The sequence below is a fragment of the Cebidichthys violaceus genome, unplaced genomic scaffold (assembly GCF_023349555.1).
Source record: "Cebidichthys violaceus isolate CVI_PGR_0920_01 unplaced genomic scaffold, fCebVio1.0.p SCAF_21, whole genome shotgun sequence".
In the NCBI taxonomy this organism is placed as follows: Eukaryota; Metazoa; Chordata; class Actinopteri; order Perciformes; family Stichaeidae; genus Cebidichthys; species Cebidichthys violaceus.
In genome coordinates this window covers 5,276,299-5,288,948 of record NW_027176384.1, presented here as the reverse complement: position 1 = coordinate 5,288,948, position 12,650 = coordinate 5,276,299, and the positions used below count along the sequence as shown (strand labels likewise).

Sequence of the window (12,650 nt, the reverse complement as noted above, 5' to 3'; positions counted from 1 at the left end):
AAGGATGATTGTGTATTTGGTGCAAATAGATGAGTGTGTGCGGGAAAACCACTCACTGATATTTTCTGTGCACCACACAGTAGAAATACTCATCCAGAATCCTTCACCTCTGGCAAAAAAAGTAATGCTTTCATCTCATATTGTTGCTACAGTAGAAGTATGTACATGAGCACTGCAGTTACTGTGACATATTCTGCTGAGGTTAATTGAAAAATGCCGAGCTGACTTTTGATGTTGAGAATTGAAAATAGAAGTTAATAACTGGTGAAGTTGAGTGGCTCTCTCTTTCATGTTGGCGCGGCTCTACGCGTGACAGCCACCAGGCAAACTCAGTGCTGACTCTATATCAGTTTTGCAGCTATCATACAAAGATTTCATTAAACATGGCTAAACTTTAATCCTGTGCGTTATGATGCAAATTAAAGCAGACATTTAACCACAGATGGTGTTGAGGCAGCTTCTCACCAAATCATCAAAATACTATGTTTTATTTCAATGAAGTGTTCTACAAATAAAATTAACTTTCAATATTTAGTGGAGGTTTAGTCAAATGAACATCAGCTGCCTGTGAGGCACCAAAGACTATCCTCTCAGATAAGTAACATGAAGGTGTGAAGTCAAACATTTTGCAAGAACATAAATTGGCTCACAAATGTGCACAGTAAAAATAAAAGGGACCACTTACACTTCTCCTGTAATATGGTTAAAGCTGAAAAAACAGCTCTCTGATGGAGCTAAATGAGTCATCTTAGGACTTATTGGGTTTACTGTGGGATCTATTATCGTGCTACTTTACTGTAGTATTGGTTATCTGGGGATTTAAAGGGCTACTCCACCAATTTAGTATTACACTTCAAAAAAGATTGTGAATAATTAAGTATTATGGAGCAGTGCTGCTGTAAATCACCCGGGGAGCAGCTTGGGGTTAAGTGTCTTGCTCAAGAACAGTAGGAGACGGGGATCGAAACGCCAACCTTGTGGTTTGGGGGCCGGCCTTCACTGCAGATGAGCTAACTGCTATCGTATTTTTGAGATTCTTGTTTTCAGTCAGAGTGAATACCTCCAGGTCTTTTCGTCATTTACACTGCAGGCCGGCACACCTGTTTGATTGACTGTTATTTATATGGATATGACGCCTCCGTAATGCTGATATGACTTGATGTCAATTTTGGCAAGATAAGCATTTGTTCAGCCGCACTGCTGTACAGAAATTGACAACAAACAAACAAACTGTCTTTTATTTAGTAAATGCATTAGAAAGGGATCTATTAATGGCCAGTATGAACACAAGGAATGATTAGAGCAAACAAAACTGTTTTTAATGTGCAATTGGGCATCTAACTATTGGCTTGAAAAGTATTGAACCTATCCTTTAAGGTGCAAATAACGTCCAGCTTAGTGACACTGCAATCAGAGTTCAGACATGCATGGTAGGATAATGGCTACGACCTGTACATTTACAGTATGTCTGTGGTTGTACCTGATTATATCGCACTAACTCAAAACATGCCTGTCCAGAACAGGCCGAATGCTTGGCCTGTGGTGTTGCTTTTTTTTCGAGAACCGCTCATCCAAACAGCTTCACACTCAACACTGAGTCTGAATCGCGCCGTTGCAGCACCTGTCTCTTTAGGCCCCCTCCCTCCAGATAAAAAAGAGAAAAAAAACACCTTTGCAAAGGTAGTTCTCAAGCCGTGGGTGGAGATACTCATATGGAGGGTGGTATATTCTAACAAGCCTGCATGTGACAAAAGGAAGGGGAGCCAGATCTGATTGGAATCACATGTTTTCTGGTAGGCAGCCCTCAAAATGTATGCATATCCACAAGCACTGAAAATGTGCTTTTTATGTCTGAGAACCTTTGCAGGTGTCACTCAAGACATTTAGTCAGAACATAACATGACCTTTCCATGATAACAAAAGGGGAGCAGGAATGTTGTTGGATGTACATACTGTATGTGTGAAAGGGACAGAGGATCAGACTTAGTAAAGCTTCTTATTGTATCTTCTCGTAATGTATGGATCGTGAAGCTGAGCACCAACAAGAATTAAACTAAAATTAAAATAGAAGTTGAGGTTGATTGAATTTGATGAAAAAGGATATTTAACACATGACTAAGATTCAATAAAAGAATAGCTGACAAAATGAGTGTCTTTCACTGCTTTGAATTTGTCATCTCAAATGTATGCAATACATTTTCAAATTGGAGCCATACTCTTTTGATTCTTGAACCAAACCCAGCAAGAGGACATGCTGGATGTCCCAATGATGGCAGTCTCAGTAGCCGGAATCGGGCCAGTATTTTTTTGGCCAATGACATCAACAGGGTCGTTGTTTCGGTATATTTGGCCAATGACTTTGGCCGAACTAGATAGACTGATATTATAAATATAATCTTGTCACCAAAAGTTAAAATGTCAACAGTTTTCATTGTCTAAAACTATACTAAGGGTTTTCTTTTACTAAGATAAGACCAACAACCTTGACTTCTCACCTGTTTAACCTCGTGTTTTCAACAGAATTGTTTGGGGTTTAAGCGAACCACTCCCTAAATGCCTGAACAGGGAAATGGTGTGTTAGATGGCTTACGAGTCAAACTGGTCCCATGTCTAGTGACTCATATCATTTGCTCAAGGAAAAGGTTGGTGTCTAAACCATGCGTGGAACACAAGTGTGATGGATACTGAATGATTCGGATGACATTGGCATGTCTTTGAAAAGGGAAAATATGTAGAGTTTGGTTTTTCTGAAAATTATTTTGCACGTTAAATGTAATAGTAGCGGGTTAATGAATATTCAGTAGCTGTTATACAATTAAAAAGTCACACTCATGAAAAAGGGGGGAGGGAGAGAGAGATGGCATTAGTTTAATAAACATTAAGGCTACACATTCAAGTGTGATGTCATAGATTATAAATCTTTGCTGATTACAGAATATTCTTATCAGTGCTAGAAAAAGTACTCAGAACTTTGAATTAAGTAAAACCTCCAATACCACAGTGTAAAAATACTCCTACAAGTAAAAGTAAAATTTATGTTTTGTAGTGATAATATGCATCTGCAAACATTAATGTTGTCAAATAAATGTAGTGAAGTAAAAAGTACAATATTAGCTTCCAAAATGTATTGGAGTAGAGATATAAAGTATATAGTATAAAATGGATATACTCAAGTAAAGGGCATCTCAAAGTACAGTACTTTGGTAAATTCACGTAGTTACATTTCACCACTGTTTTTTAATAGCTCATATGATATGTACACTTTTGTTCTTCTTGAAAATGACCAAATATTCTGTCTTTACTTACACTTTTCAGTGCATTTGTGTCTAATGTTTTAACATTTTAACATCAACCAATTCTATTTGAGTATGGAGCCTATATGATTACGACCAACCTCCGATTATGTTTTCCCAAGACACAACCTCTCAGTGGCTTGTTGTGAGAGCATAAATAAGGTTGCTGCAAAAAGTTTGTGTGCTGCAAAACATGTGACCTCAACCATGAAGGCGATCTTTCCCAAACCAAACTTAACTTTATAGTGGGTCTAAGGCAGATATAGTTTTTTCAATATTGCTGGTTTCAGGGTAGTGGTGTAATGGACCACTGTTGATCCGTGATCCATACGGATCCCCCCCTCGCGGTTTAGCACACATGTGAACCGCAGATTAATTACACAATTTAATGTTAACCATCACAGTGTAAAATACAGTTTTACTGATGATCATTATCTGCCAATATTCAGTAAAATATGCGATCAGGACATCATTTATGCTTTTCTAGTCTCTGATCTCTGATAATGTTACATTGTAAACAACCAATCAGTGTTTAAACTAACAGGAGGAGAACGATGGTTCGGTTCAGTTACATTCAGGCTCTGTTCAGTGAAAATGAGTATTGGGCAAAGTTAAATTATCAAGTTATCATTATGTAATGATGAATGCAATCTCGTAAAATGTAGTGTTGGTGAGAAACTTGAATAAATCCAGTTGTTTGAAGGAGATGTTTTCACAACAACATAAATAGATATTAGAGATGAATTATGACCTGTTTACACTAGCTCTAAGCAGTTTATGATACATCATTAAAACTATACTAGGTTTGTTTTAATCCATAAAAATACAATCTTTTATTTCATTATTTGAATTGTGTGTTTTTATAAGGGGAAAAAAAGCATTATAGGTAATTATAACAAAGTTAAAGTATAACATGTAGAATTTTTGATAGTTCACACTGACTTCAGAGCGGTTAAAATGATTTTTGGTATGGTGGCAAAAAAAATACGGGTCATCAATGATTGACAATTAATATCGGCAGCAAAAAAAAACGTGATCAGGGATCTGTAAAAGTTATATTTGCTCCCTTATTTTCTTTTGTGATGATCCAATCTGTGATCCAATCCGTGACTGATCCGTAATACTATCCAAACCATGAGTTTTACTATCCGTTGTATCACTATGAACTCTCAAGGTCAACTTTTTAGTCGAATTATAGTAGCCTATAGACAAACAGTTATACCACTGTGTAACACTATATTCTGATTACGTTTCCGAAGTGGAAAAGTTTGTTGTGTTGTTGTTGAGACTTCCAGCTTGGCACAGGGACTCTGATAAATGAGAAATGCTTCCCGGAAGCTCCAAATAATCTTTTTTACATGTTGCGCTGTCTTGCCGACGTTAGTTGGTAAGCCTACATTCACAAGTTGTCTGGGTTTTACCGGGTCAGATACAAAGAATAAGTGCCTCACAGTGCAATGAACGGAGAATTGAATGTGGGAATTATTACGTACTTAGCACAGTAAAACCTCTGTACCTGCGGTAATGATAATGATCTGAAATTAGAAATCCGTATCTTGTTATTAGCTTAGAAGGAGACATTTATATCTACATAAGAAGTGGATCCTCTTCACGGAGCCGGCCATGTTGCACCGCCATGTTTTGACAAATCAAACAATGGCTTGAAGAAGAGCCTTTCACGTTTTTATGGAAAGGGAGGGGTGAGTAGAGGGGTATTCAGTTGGTTTTAATCTGCAACCTCACCTCTAGATGCAACTAAATCCTTTTTAAATATTACTTGTGAAAGGTTAACTGGGAATACAAATGTTCTGCTTACAATTAGGCCAGAGAGAGAAAAGAGAAAGCAAGAAGCATTCCACCTCCAGTACAGTCTAATATCTTTGTTAAAATGCAGGACAGCATCCTGGAGGATTTATGAGATTACACTTGATGCCTCAAACCTGCTCAACAGCTTGTAAAAAGTGAGGCTGTCAACCAATAAACAGGATGTATCTCTGCCTCGTGATATTATTAACTTCAAGGAAGAATAAATTAGAGGCCAGACAAAGCAGAAAGAAGGGGACAGGATATTCTTTGTAAAACCTGGAAGTAATAAAATACCTTCACTTTTGCACAGCAAGTTTGATCCGTATGAGAGGACGAAGCACATGCATGTGCACAAACATACAACATTCACCATGAAACTGTTTTAAAAGTGATCTGGACCTGCTGTACTACCAAATGGTGTGATGTATGTGTCAGTGTTTACATCTTGATGCTCCATGCTGTGGAAGGGCCAAAAGGGGTGATGGTGGAGGAGGAGGAGGAGGAGGAGGAGGAGGAAAAGGTGAAGAACTCAGAATGCCTCATCATCTATCTTGTAACCAGTGGGAGCCCACATGATTAAACAGCCAACCCCAGTCCAACACATACCTGCCAAGCTTCCAATCATAGTTGTGAAAAAACCTGCGTATGGCATTTAAATGTTACTGTACATCCATTAAAACAAGACGGAAGAGGGAGATAGAAAAGTCATATCTGAAACTCAATTGTTAATACCGTCTACTCAATGTAAACATCTGCATTTGTCTGTTTTCCTTTCCGCTGTGCGTTATGATGCTCATAGCTTTCTGCTGATGTTGTGTGCTTTCACTTTCAAGTGAAAGCACACAACATAATTCCCTCATTAAAATTGCATTATCATACAGTTTTGTGATATTAGCAATCAAGCTCAGCAACATGCGTGGAAAATGGAGCCCCACATCAATGCAGTATTCAACACCCAAATATCAAGTAAACTTGACGAGCAATGTTTCAAACGAATGTGAAGCTTCCTCTTCCTACAGCTCTGTGTATGTTTGCATGCGTTTCTCACCACACAAACGGAATAAGATGTTTTGCAGGAAATTTGTGTCGTGTAGATAGACAGATAGATAGTAACTTTATTGATCCCGCGAGGGGAAATTATTTAGTTACAAGCAGCAATAGGTTCCAGAGCAGCAATAGGTTACAGGTATAAAAATCTTAATATTATATAAAAAAAACCTAAAAAAAACCCTGAAGAGAATGTTTCTACTGGTGCAGTCTGAAATTTTGTAAAATACACTTATTCAGTTTCTTGCTGAGAATTAGATGAGAAGATTGACACCACTCACAGGTATGCAGGGTAAATCCTGTACGTAGCTAGAGCTACAGTTAGCGCAGTTTAGCCCAAAGACTGGAAACATGGGGAAAAGCTAGAATGGAGGGTGGATTTAATAACCTTTGGACAGAGCCAGGCTAGCTGCTTCCAGTCTTTATGCTAAACTAAGATAAGCTAACCAGCTGCTGGCTGTAGACTTATTATTTTCTTGTGTGTTTTTACTGTTTTTAATCTGTTTGAGGTTCAAATAGGGCAAAAATAAAAGATAAATATACAGTATGCATGTAGAAAAAGTAGAAAATAAATCGTCTCTCATTAATCATCTTAGAAACCCCATATTTTCCTTCTGACCCTTTGGAGTGATAGTAAGTTGGGAACAACTGGACTAAACTACCGAACCTTATATCAAGAAGTTAAACTTGCTCCTGCTCAACGCACTCACCAGTTAATGTTCTAACCAGCACAAAAACTTAATTATGCTTTCCATCTCAGAGATCACCACCCTTCTTTTTGTTTTTTTAATGTTGGCCAGTGCAACGTGGGAAGCTGTACCATCTAGGCTGGCAAACCTGGTGCATATTTGAAATGAAAAGCAACAACAATATAATTAATATAATTAAATAAAAATGTCGTCCTAGCTTCCCCGAACAGCTTGCAAAACCAGCTTTGCTTATAATTAGACACATGGTTTGGACTCAAGGATCTAGAAGTATCCATGTCTTTATTTATCTGTCTGTTGACAGATTTTGACCCTGTGATAGTGTGACATCTGTCCAACATGCTGGCACGAAACTTCACAGGTGTGTAGTTGAGATCAAAATGACAGCAGAATTAGAATGGGGGGTAACATCTTGGTCATGATCCAGGTAACTGGCTGCAATCTCGCAAATTTGGGCTGAAGGACTTGTTTCCTTGACAACAGTTTCAGATGAACTCTCGTTAACACGTGAATTGTGTTTTGAAAGTGTTATTAATCGAAACACAATGTGCTGTCATGTAGGTGTCATAGGGGCTTAACTGTATGTCTCATTCCAGCTTTTCCTCGAGTTCCATTCAGGATTTTTTTCTTTTTCTTGCGCACCAACACAAATCCCTTTGAGCTCCAACGCATGTACAACAATCAGGTAATGCAGTCAGTCCCTCGTCGAAGCTCTACATGGAAGCCATGCAAGTTGCAGATGAGTTCTGAAAAGACTCTCAAATTTGAAATGCAAATATCTTTGTAGAGTCCTTAGCTTTGACCACTTTCATGCTAAACTACCTAATCTTGTATCAATAATTTAAACTAGCTCCTGCTCAAAAGACTACATCCGCATCAAATATAACAGTCAAAGGGGCCATTGTTCTGAGGAACCTTTTGGGATTTTGTTTATTCACTTTGTCCGATTTGGAACTCACTCACCAGTTAATGTTCTAACCAGCACAAAAAACTAACTTGTTCTCCCATCTTAATTATGCTTTCCATCTCAGAGATCAACGCCCTTCTTTTTGTTTTTTTAATGTTGGCCAGTGCAACGTGGAAGGCTGTACCATCTAGGCTGGCAAACCTGATGCATATTTGAACTATCGGCCACAATAATAGAAGGAAGTAAAAATGTCCTCCTAGCTTCCCCGAACAGCTTGCAGAACCAGCTTTGCCTATAACTAGCCACATGGTTTGGACCCAAAGATCTAGAAGTATAAAAGCCAGAGAAACCAGATGGGATGTAGGACTGCAGCTCCACACCGAGGTACACTGACTAGAGACTCGCAAACACTGAGACAACATGAAAGGTGTCGTAGCCTTCTTGCTGGTGCTGTGTTACCTGGCCATCAATGCTGCTGGTAAGTCACCGTCAAATTACATTTCTTAACAAAAGGAAGATTTGTTTTTATTTTCACGGATATGTATTTTCCACTCACTACAATGATCATTTTACTTCCACAGCCTGGACCTGCACAGAGGCTCCACGGCTGAATAATGCTCTACAGATTGACGCCGGGCATGGGAAAGTGATTGCAAGAGACCACAGTTATGCGTATTTCCTGGCTGGATCATATTGGTCCAGAATGGGCTATACCAGACTCAAGCATGTCTCAACGGGACCTTCAGGAATCTGGGGAGTTGGCTACAATAACTTGGTCTACAAATACGTAGCTGGCGACTTTCGACAATCCTCTGGTAACTACTATTATTATTAATAGTATTATTAGCATTGTTATTATTACTTCCACTACACAACAGGCTGGATGCGTTTACTTGGGCATCATTATTGCTTTTGTTTAGTTTACTGTATAATATAGCGCTAGAGCAGTACAGCACTCCTACTATGTAGAAGGGTCCCCAAGTGACGTTTTCCACATTTACAGTACTCCCATCAAACTGTTTGCTGACTAAATGTACTCGTCTTCAGGTCTGTCTATGCTGCAGGTGGACGCGGGAGGTAATGATCAGGTCGTGGGAGTTAATACCGGCTGGAACATCTACTGCCTGAAAAGTGCGTCAGCTTTGGCCTACAGGGGAAGGGGCTCCCTAGGTTGGACATCCCTGTCGAGGTCGATGAGGTACTTCAGCTGCAGCCCACACAACGGATGCTGGGGAGTCGACAGGTCCTACCGGGTCTACCATGCACAAGTGAACCCAAGCACCTGCAGCAGCTCTGGCTGGAGATTAGTGTCGGGCATCAGTCTGCGAATGATTGAAGTGGGGACTGACGGAAGGGCTTTTGGAGTGACCACAGCAGGCAAGGTCGTGGAAAGGTAAGAACGTACTCACAGTCTGGCACTAACATTGGAGAGGATGATTTTTACTCTGTTTGTAGATACAGCAGGGTTACAACCTAAAGCTATACACAACATTATAGTATGTATAGCAAGAACAGTAACAGCAGTACACCTAAAAGAAATATAATTAACATTATTCATTTTGACACTCCATAAAAATGTTTTTACATCTTGCATGGATGCGCACTAACATGATGTTAAAATTATTGTGGTGTAATTGCTGTATGTAAGTTTGACATTTTGATAAGGCATGATTGTAAAAGTATGGCTTCTAATTACAGCACTTAGCCAGTGTTTGATTTTTGATTATTTCTTTTTTGATTTCTCCAACTTTTTTCTCAACAGAGCTGGCATTTCCAGTCGTTACCCATATGGCACATCCTGGGTCACCATCCCAGTGTGCCTGGCAATGAGCCACGTGAGCTACGACCTAGGCACACTTTGGGTTGTTAGCAGGGGTGGTTTTCTCATGCGCTGCTTACATTAATGCTACGTGTAAGGCAGACTCCCTGTGTGCACCAATCTCCAATCTAGGGAGAGGAATCTCCTTCAATTGAATTACTCAGGACAGTACACACAAATGAATGAGCAGCATTTCATTTTTTTCTCAAGGCATCTCCGTGTTATTAGGCTACTACTTATTTTGGCAACAGTTAAAATTAAAGCGGCATTAAATAATTGATTCTTAGAAGCAATGTGACCCTTTCTTATATGATTCAGTATTAATGCATAAAACTCAATAATCAGACTGTAAATTGGTGTTTTATGAAAAATATAACGGTAATATTGATTACATTAGGGAAAATTCATCCTTTTAATTCAAACGTATTGAAATGTGAAATATAAATAGAAAATGAGAATAACAAATGAACAGTGTAAGAGTAACCTAATGCACCTTTTAAGAATGTCAGGCATGTATAACCTCCACTTGCAAGTTGCCATATTTTCTACTGTTTTTAATAAATGATAAGTGAAGCAATTTCATCTGACTTTTTTCATTATGCATACAAAATGTTGATGCTGGTGTGAATGTGTGATCAAACGACAAAGTAAAGTAATCCTAAACATGCAACTGTAAAGAACTGTTAGACTGCTGAAAACCTTTCATGTTTGAGCTTTTTTACATGTTTGATAGTTCAACCATCGTTGGTCATTGAATACCAATATACCATTCACTAAATATACCATTTAAAAAAAAATAATTTGATGGCAGATTCGCAGGCCATATAAAATGACATCTCAGGCCGGATTCGACCTTGAGTTTGACACCTGTGCTCTATATATTAATAGTCTCTAAATGTTTTAGACTTTCCAAAAGTGCTGTGTGAAGAACTGATTAACCTGTTACCATCTGTGTCATGTAAACAACTGCTATTTATAGGTAGGCACTGATACGACATATCTTTGGAAAGCTAAGATTCTGGTGATTAGATAACCATTTCAAGATACAATCCCAACAGCAGGTACAATCAACGCCTCTGTCAGACCACCAACCAACAAACAAACATTTACAAAATCGAGGCAACTCATTGATGAAGCTTCATAAAAATCCACCCCTCGATAATATTCCAACAAAAACGGTCTTGTTATATTGCCAAAGGTCCAAACGATCCAATCCAGTAAAATATTTAGTCCAAAACACATTATTACGTCCATATATACCCACGGACTGCTGTTGCATCATTTCAAATTAGCCGGCAGATATGCCTGTCTATGTATTTTCGAACGTAACTTCAATTCGCATGTAAACATTGCCGGTCTCTGGATCTCAAAATGGTGGCTGCACTCTGACATTTTGATTGACACCTCATTTGACCTATTAGGAGCTTGTCCTCTCTACAGCCTAGAATAGCCAACGAGAGTCCGCGTTGAAGGAAAGTGCCTGCCCCTCTTCTTTCGTGTGAAGCTCGAGCCAATTGCAACCGATCTTTCTGATGACTGACACTTCGTATAGCCAATGAAATTTCGAAAATAACGATATGCAGCTTCAGGGGGTAGATTTAGAGGCAGAATGTGGAAATCACAGAGTCAGGTACCTGTGTCCATGCGTTAAATACAAAGTGTGGTTTTAATATTTTCGGAAGATTTAGCAAAGTAGAAAATGGTGAATTCATTTATAGATAATTGTATATAGTCATAAATAAGCTTTAGTTAGAATTATGAATACACATTTCTACACAGTCTAGGTTTGTTACTATGGTTAGCTACCATGGGTCCCCAAATGTCCATTTTTGGAAAGCGCCTAGATATACCCTTACAAAGACGTGTAAAATATAAATTTTCTGTGGTAATGTGAACTTGGACTAGGTAAGGCTTCATGCTGTGGTCCCATTGTGTTGTCCAGCTAATAAGTCTTCAGTGTGTTCAAACTTCTATTACTCAATGCCAGTAGCACTTACAGTAATTGTAACTTTTGGGGAAAAAACATGTGTTACCTTTCCAAAGAGACCAAAACCATGCACGTACTCCAAATGGTTCAACAACAGCTTTCAATTTACTTTGGGTATGCCTTGGATAGGCGTTTTAGGTGAATTTTGCTGGAATGGTAACAGGTTAAACCGTGTTTTGATCTGCTTTAAAACTTTTGATTGATTGATTTTGAATTATAGCAGAAAATAAGCTCTGTTGCAAACACAAGTTTTTGATACTTACACACTTTGTTCGGCAAGATAATCTTCACAAATGAACACCATTTTTCTGTTCTTTGAAGGGTGAATCAATCGTCAGAAGTAAAAAGCTAACGTTAGGCTACAAACAAACACCCCGGTCACATAAGCGTGAGTAAACACAATGAGGCTTTAAAGGCAAACTGGTTGGCGTGATGGCATTTTGTAGTCCAATTTAGCCACTTGTTAGCAACCACCTTTTTTAAGACACTTAAAAGCTTCAAAATTCACGAGAGGGGTATTTCTTGACATATTTTAAGTTGTAGAACACAACATTAAAATCTCTTAAGCCTGTGTTAACCACAGACCTAATTACAGGCATCTAATCAACAGTAAAAAACTTACTTTTAAGCCAGATGCGAGGACGAGCAGTGCTGTTTATAAAGCACTAAATGTCCTCTACATGGATCATCACATGTTGAGAGCACTGACCATTTTGCCAGGTACATGCAGCTTTAGCCTCAGTCTTTTAGCCCGTTAGCGTGTATGTAGCCATGAAGGGCGTATTCAATATCCCTTCAACGGGACTCGTGTTCTACTCTTTTTGCTCTTAGTTTGCTGGTAAAGAGCAACTTATAAAAGTACCAACAAAGCATTTAAATCCTTTTAGGTGAATTCTAAAATGCTGAAGATGACAATTTAGGTTGTCCTAGAGGGTCTGGATCCCCGGTTTCTTTCTCATATGAGTGACGCTATGGTTAACGTTGTTTATCAGTGGGATTATTGAACCGTCTCTTAGACGAGCAGATAATCACGAATTTAGCATGAATGGGGGAAAGCATCTTATAAGAAGGTGGATATGCTAGA

The 12,650-nt window shown here is 38.7% G+C and overlaps 1 protein-coding gene across 1 annotated transcript; it reads left to right on the top strand.

The window, feature by feature from the left end:
- Window positions 1-8,139: 8,139 nt before the first annotated feature.
- On the top strand, window positions 8,140-10,131 carry LOC137877090 (fish-egg lectin-like). Its single transcript, XM_068716774.1, has 4 exons — window positions 8,140-8,238; window positions 8,342-8,575; window positions 8,808-9,153; window positions 9,523-10,131. Exons 1-4 carry the CDS (start codon window positions 8,181-8,183, stop codon window positions 9,662-9,664), a joined length of 780 nt encoding a protein of 259 aa, XP_068572875.1. The 5' UTR covers window positions 8,140-8,180; the 3' UTR covers window positions 9,665-10,131.
- Window positions 10,132-12,650: the final 2,519 nt, after the last annotated feature.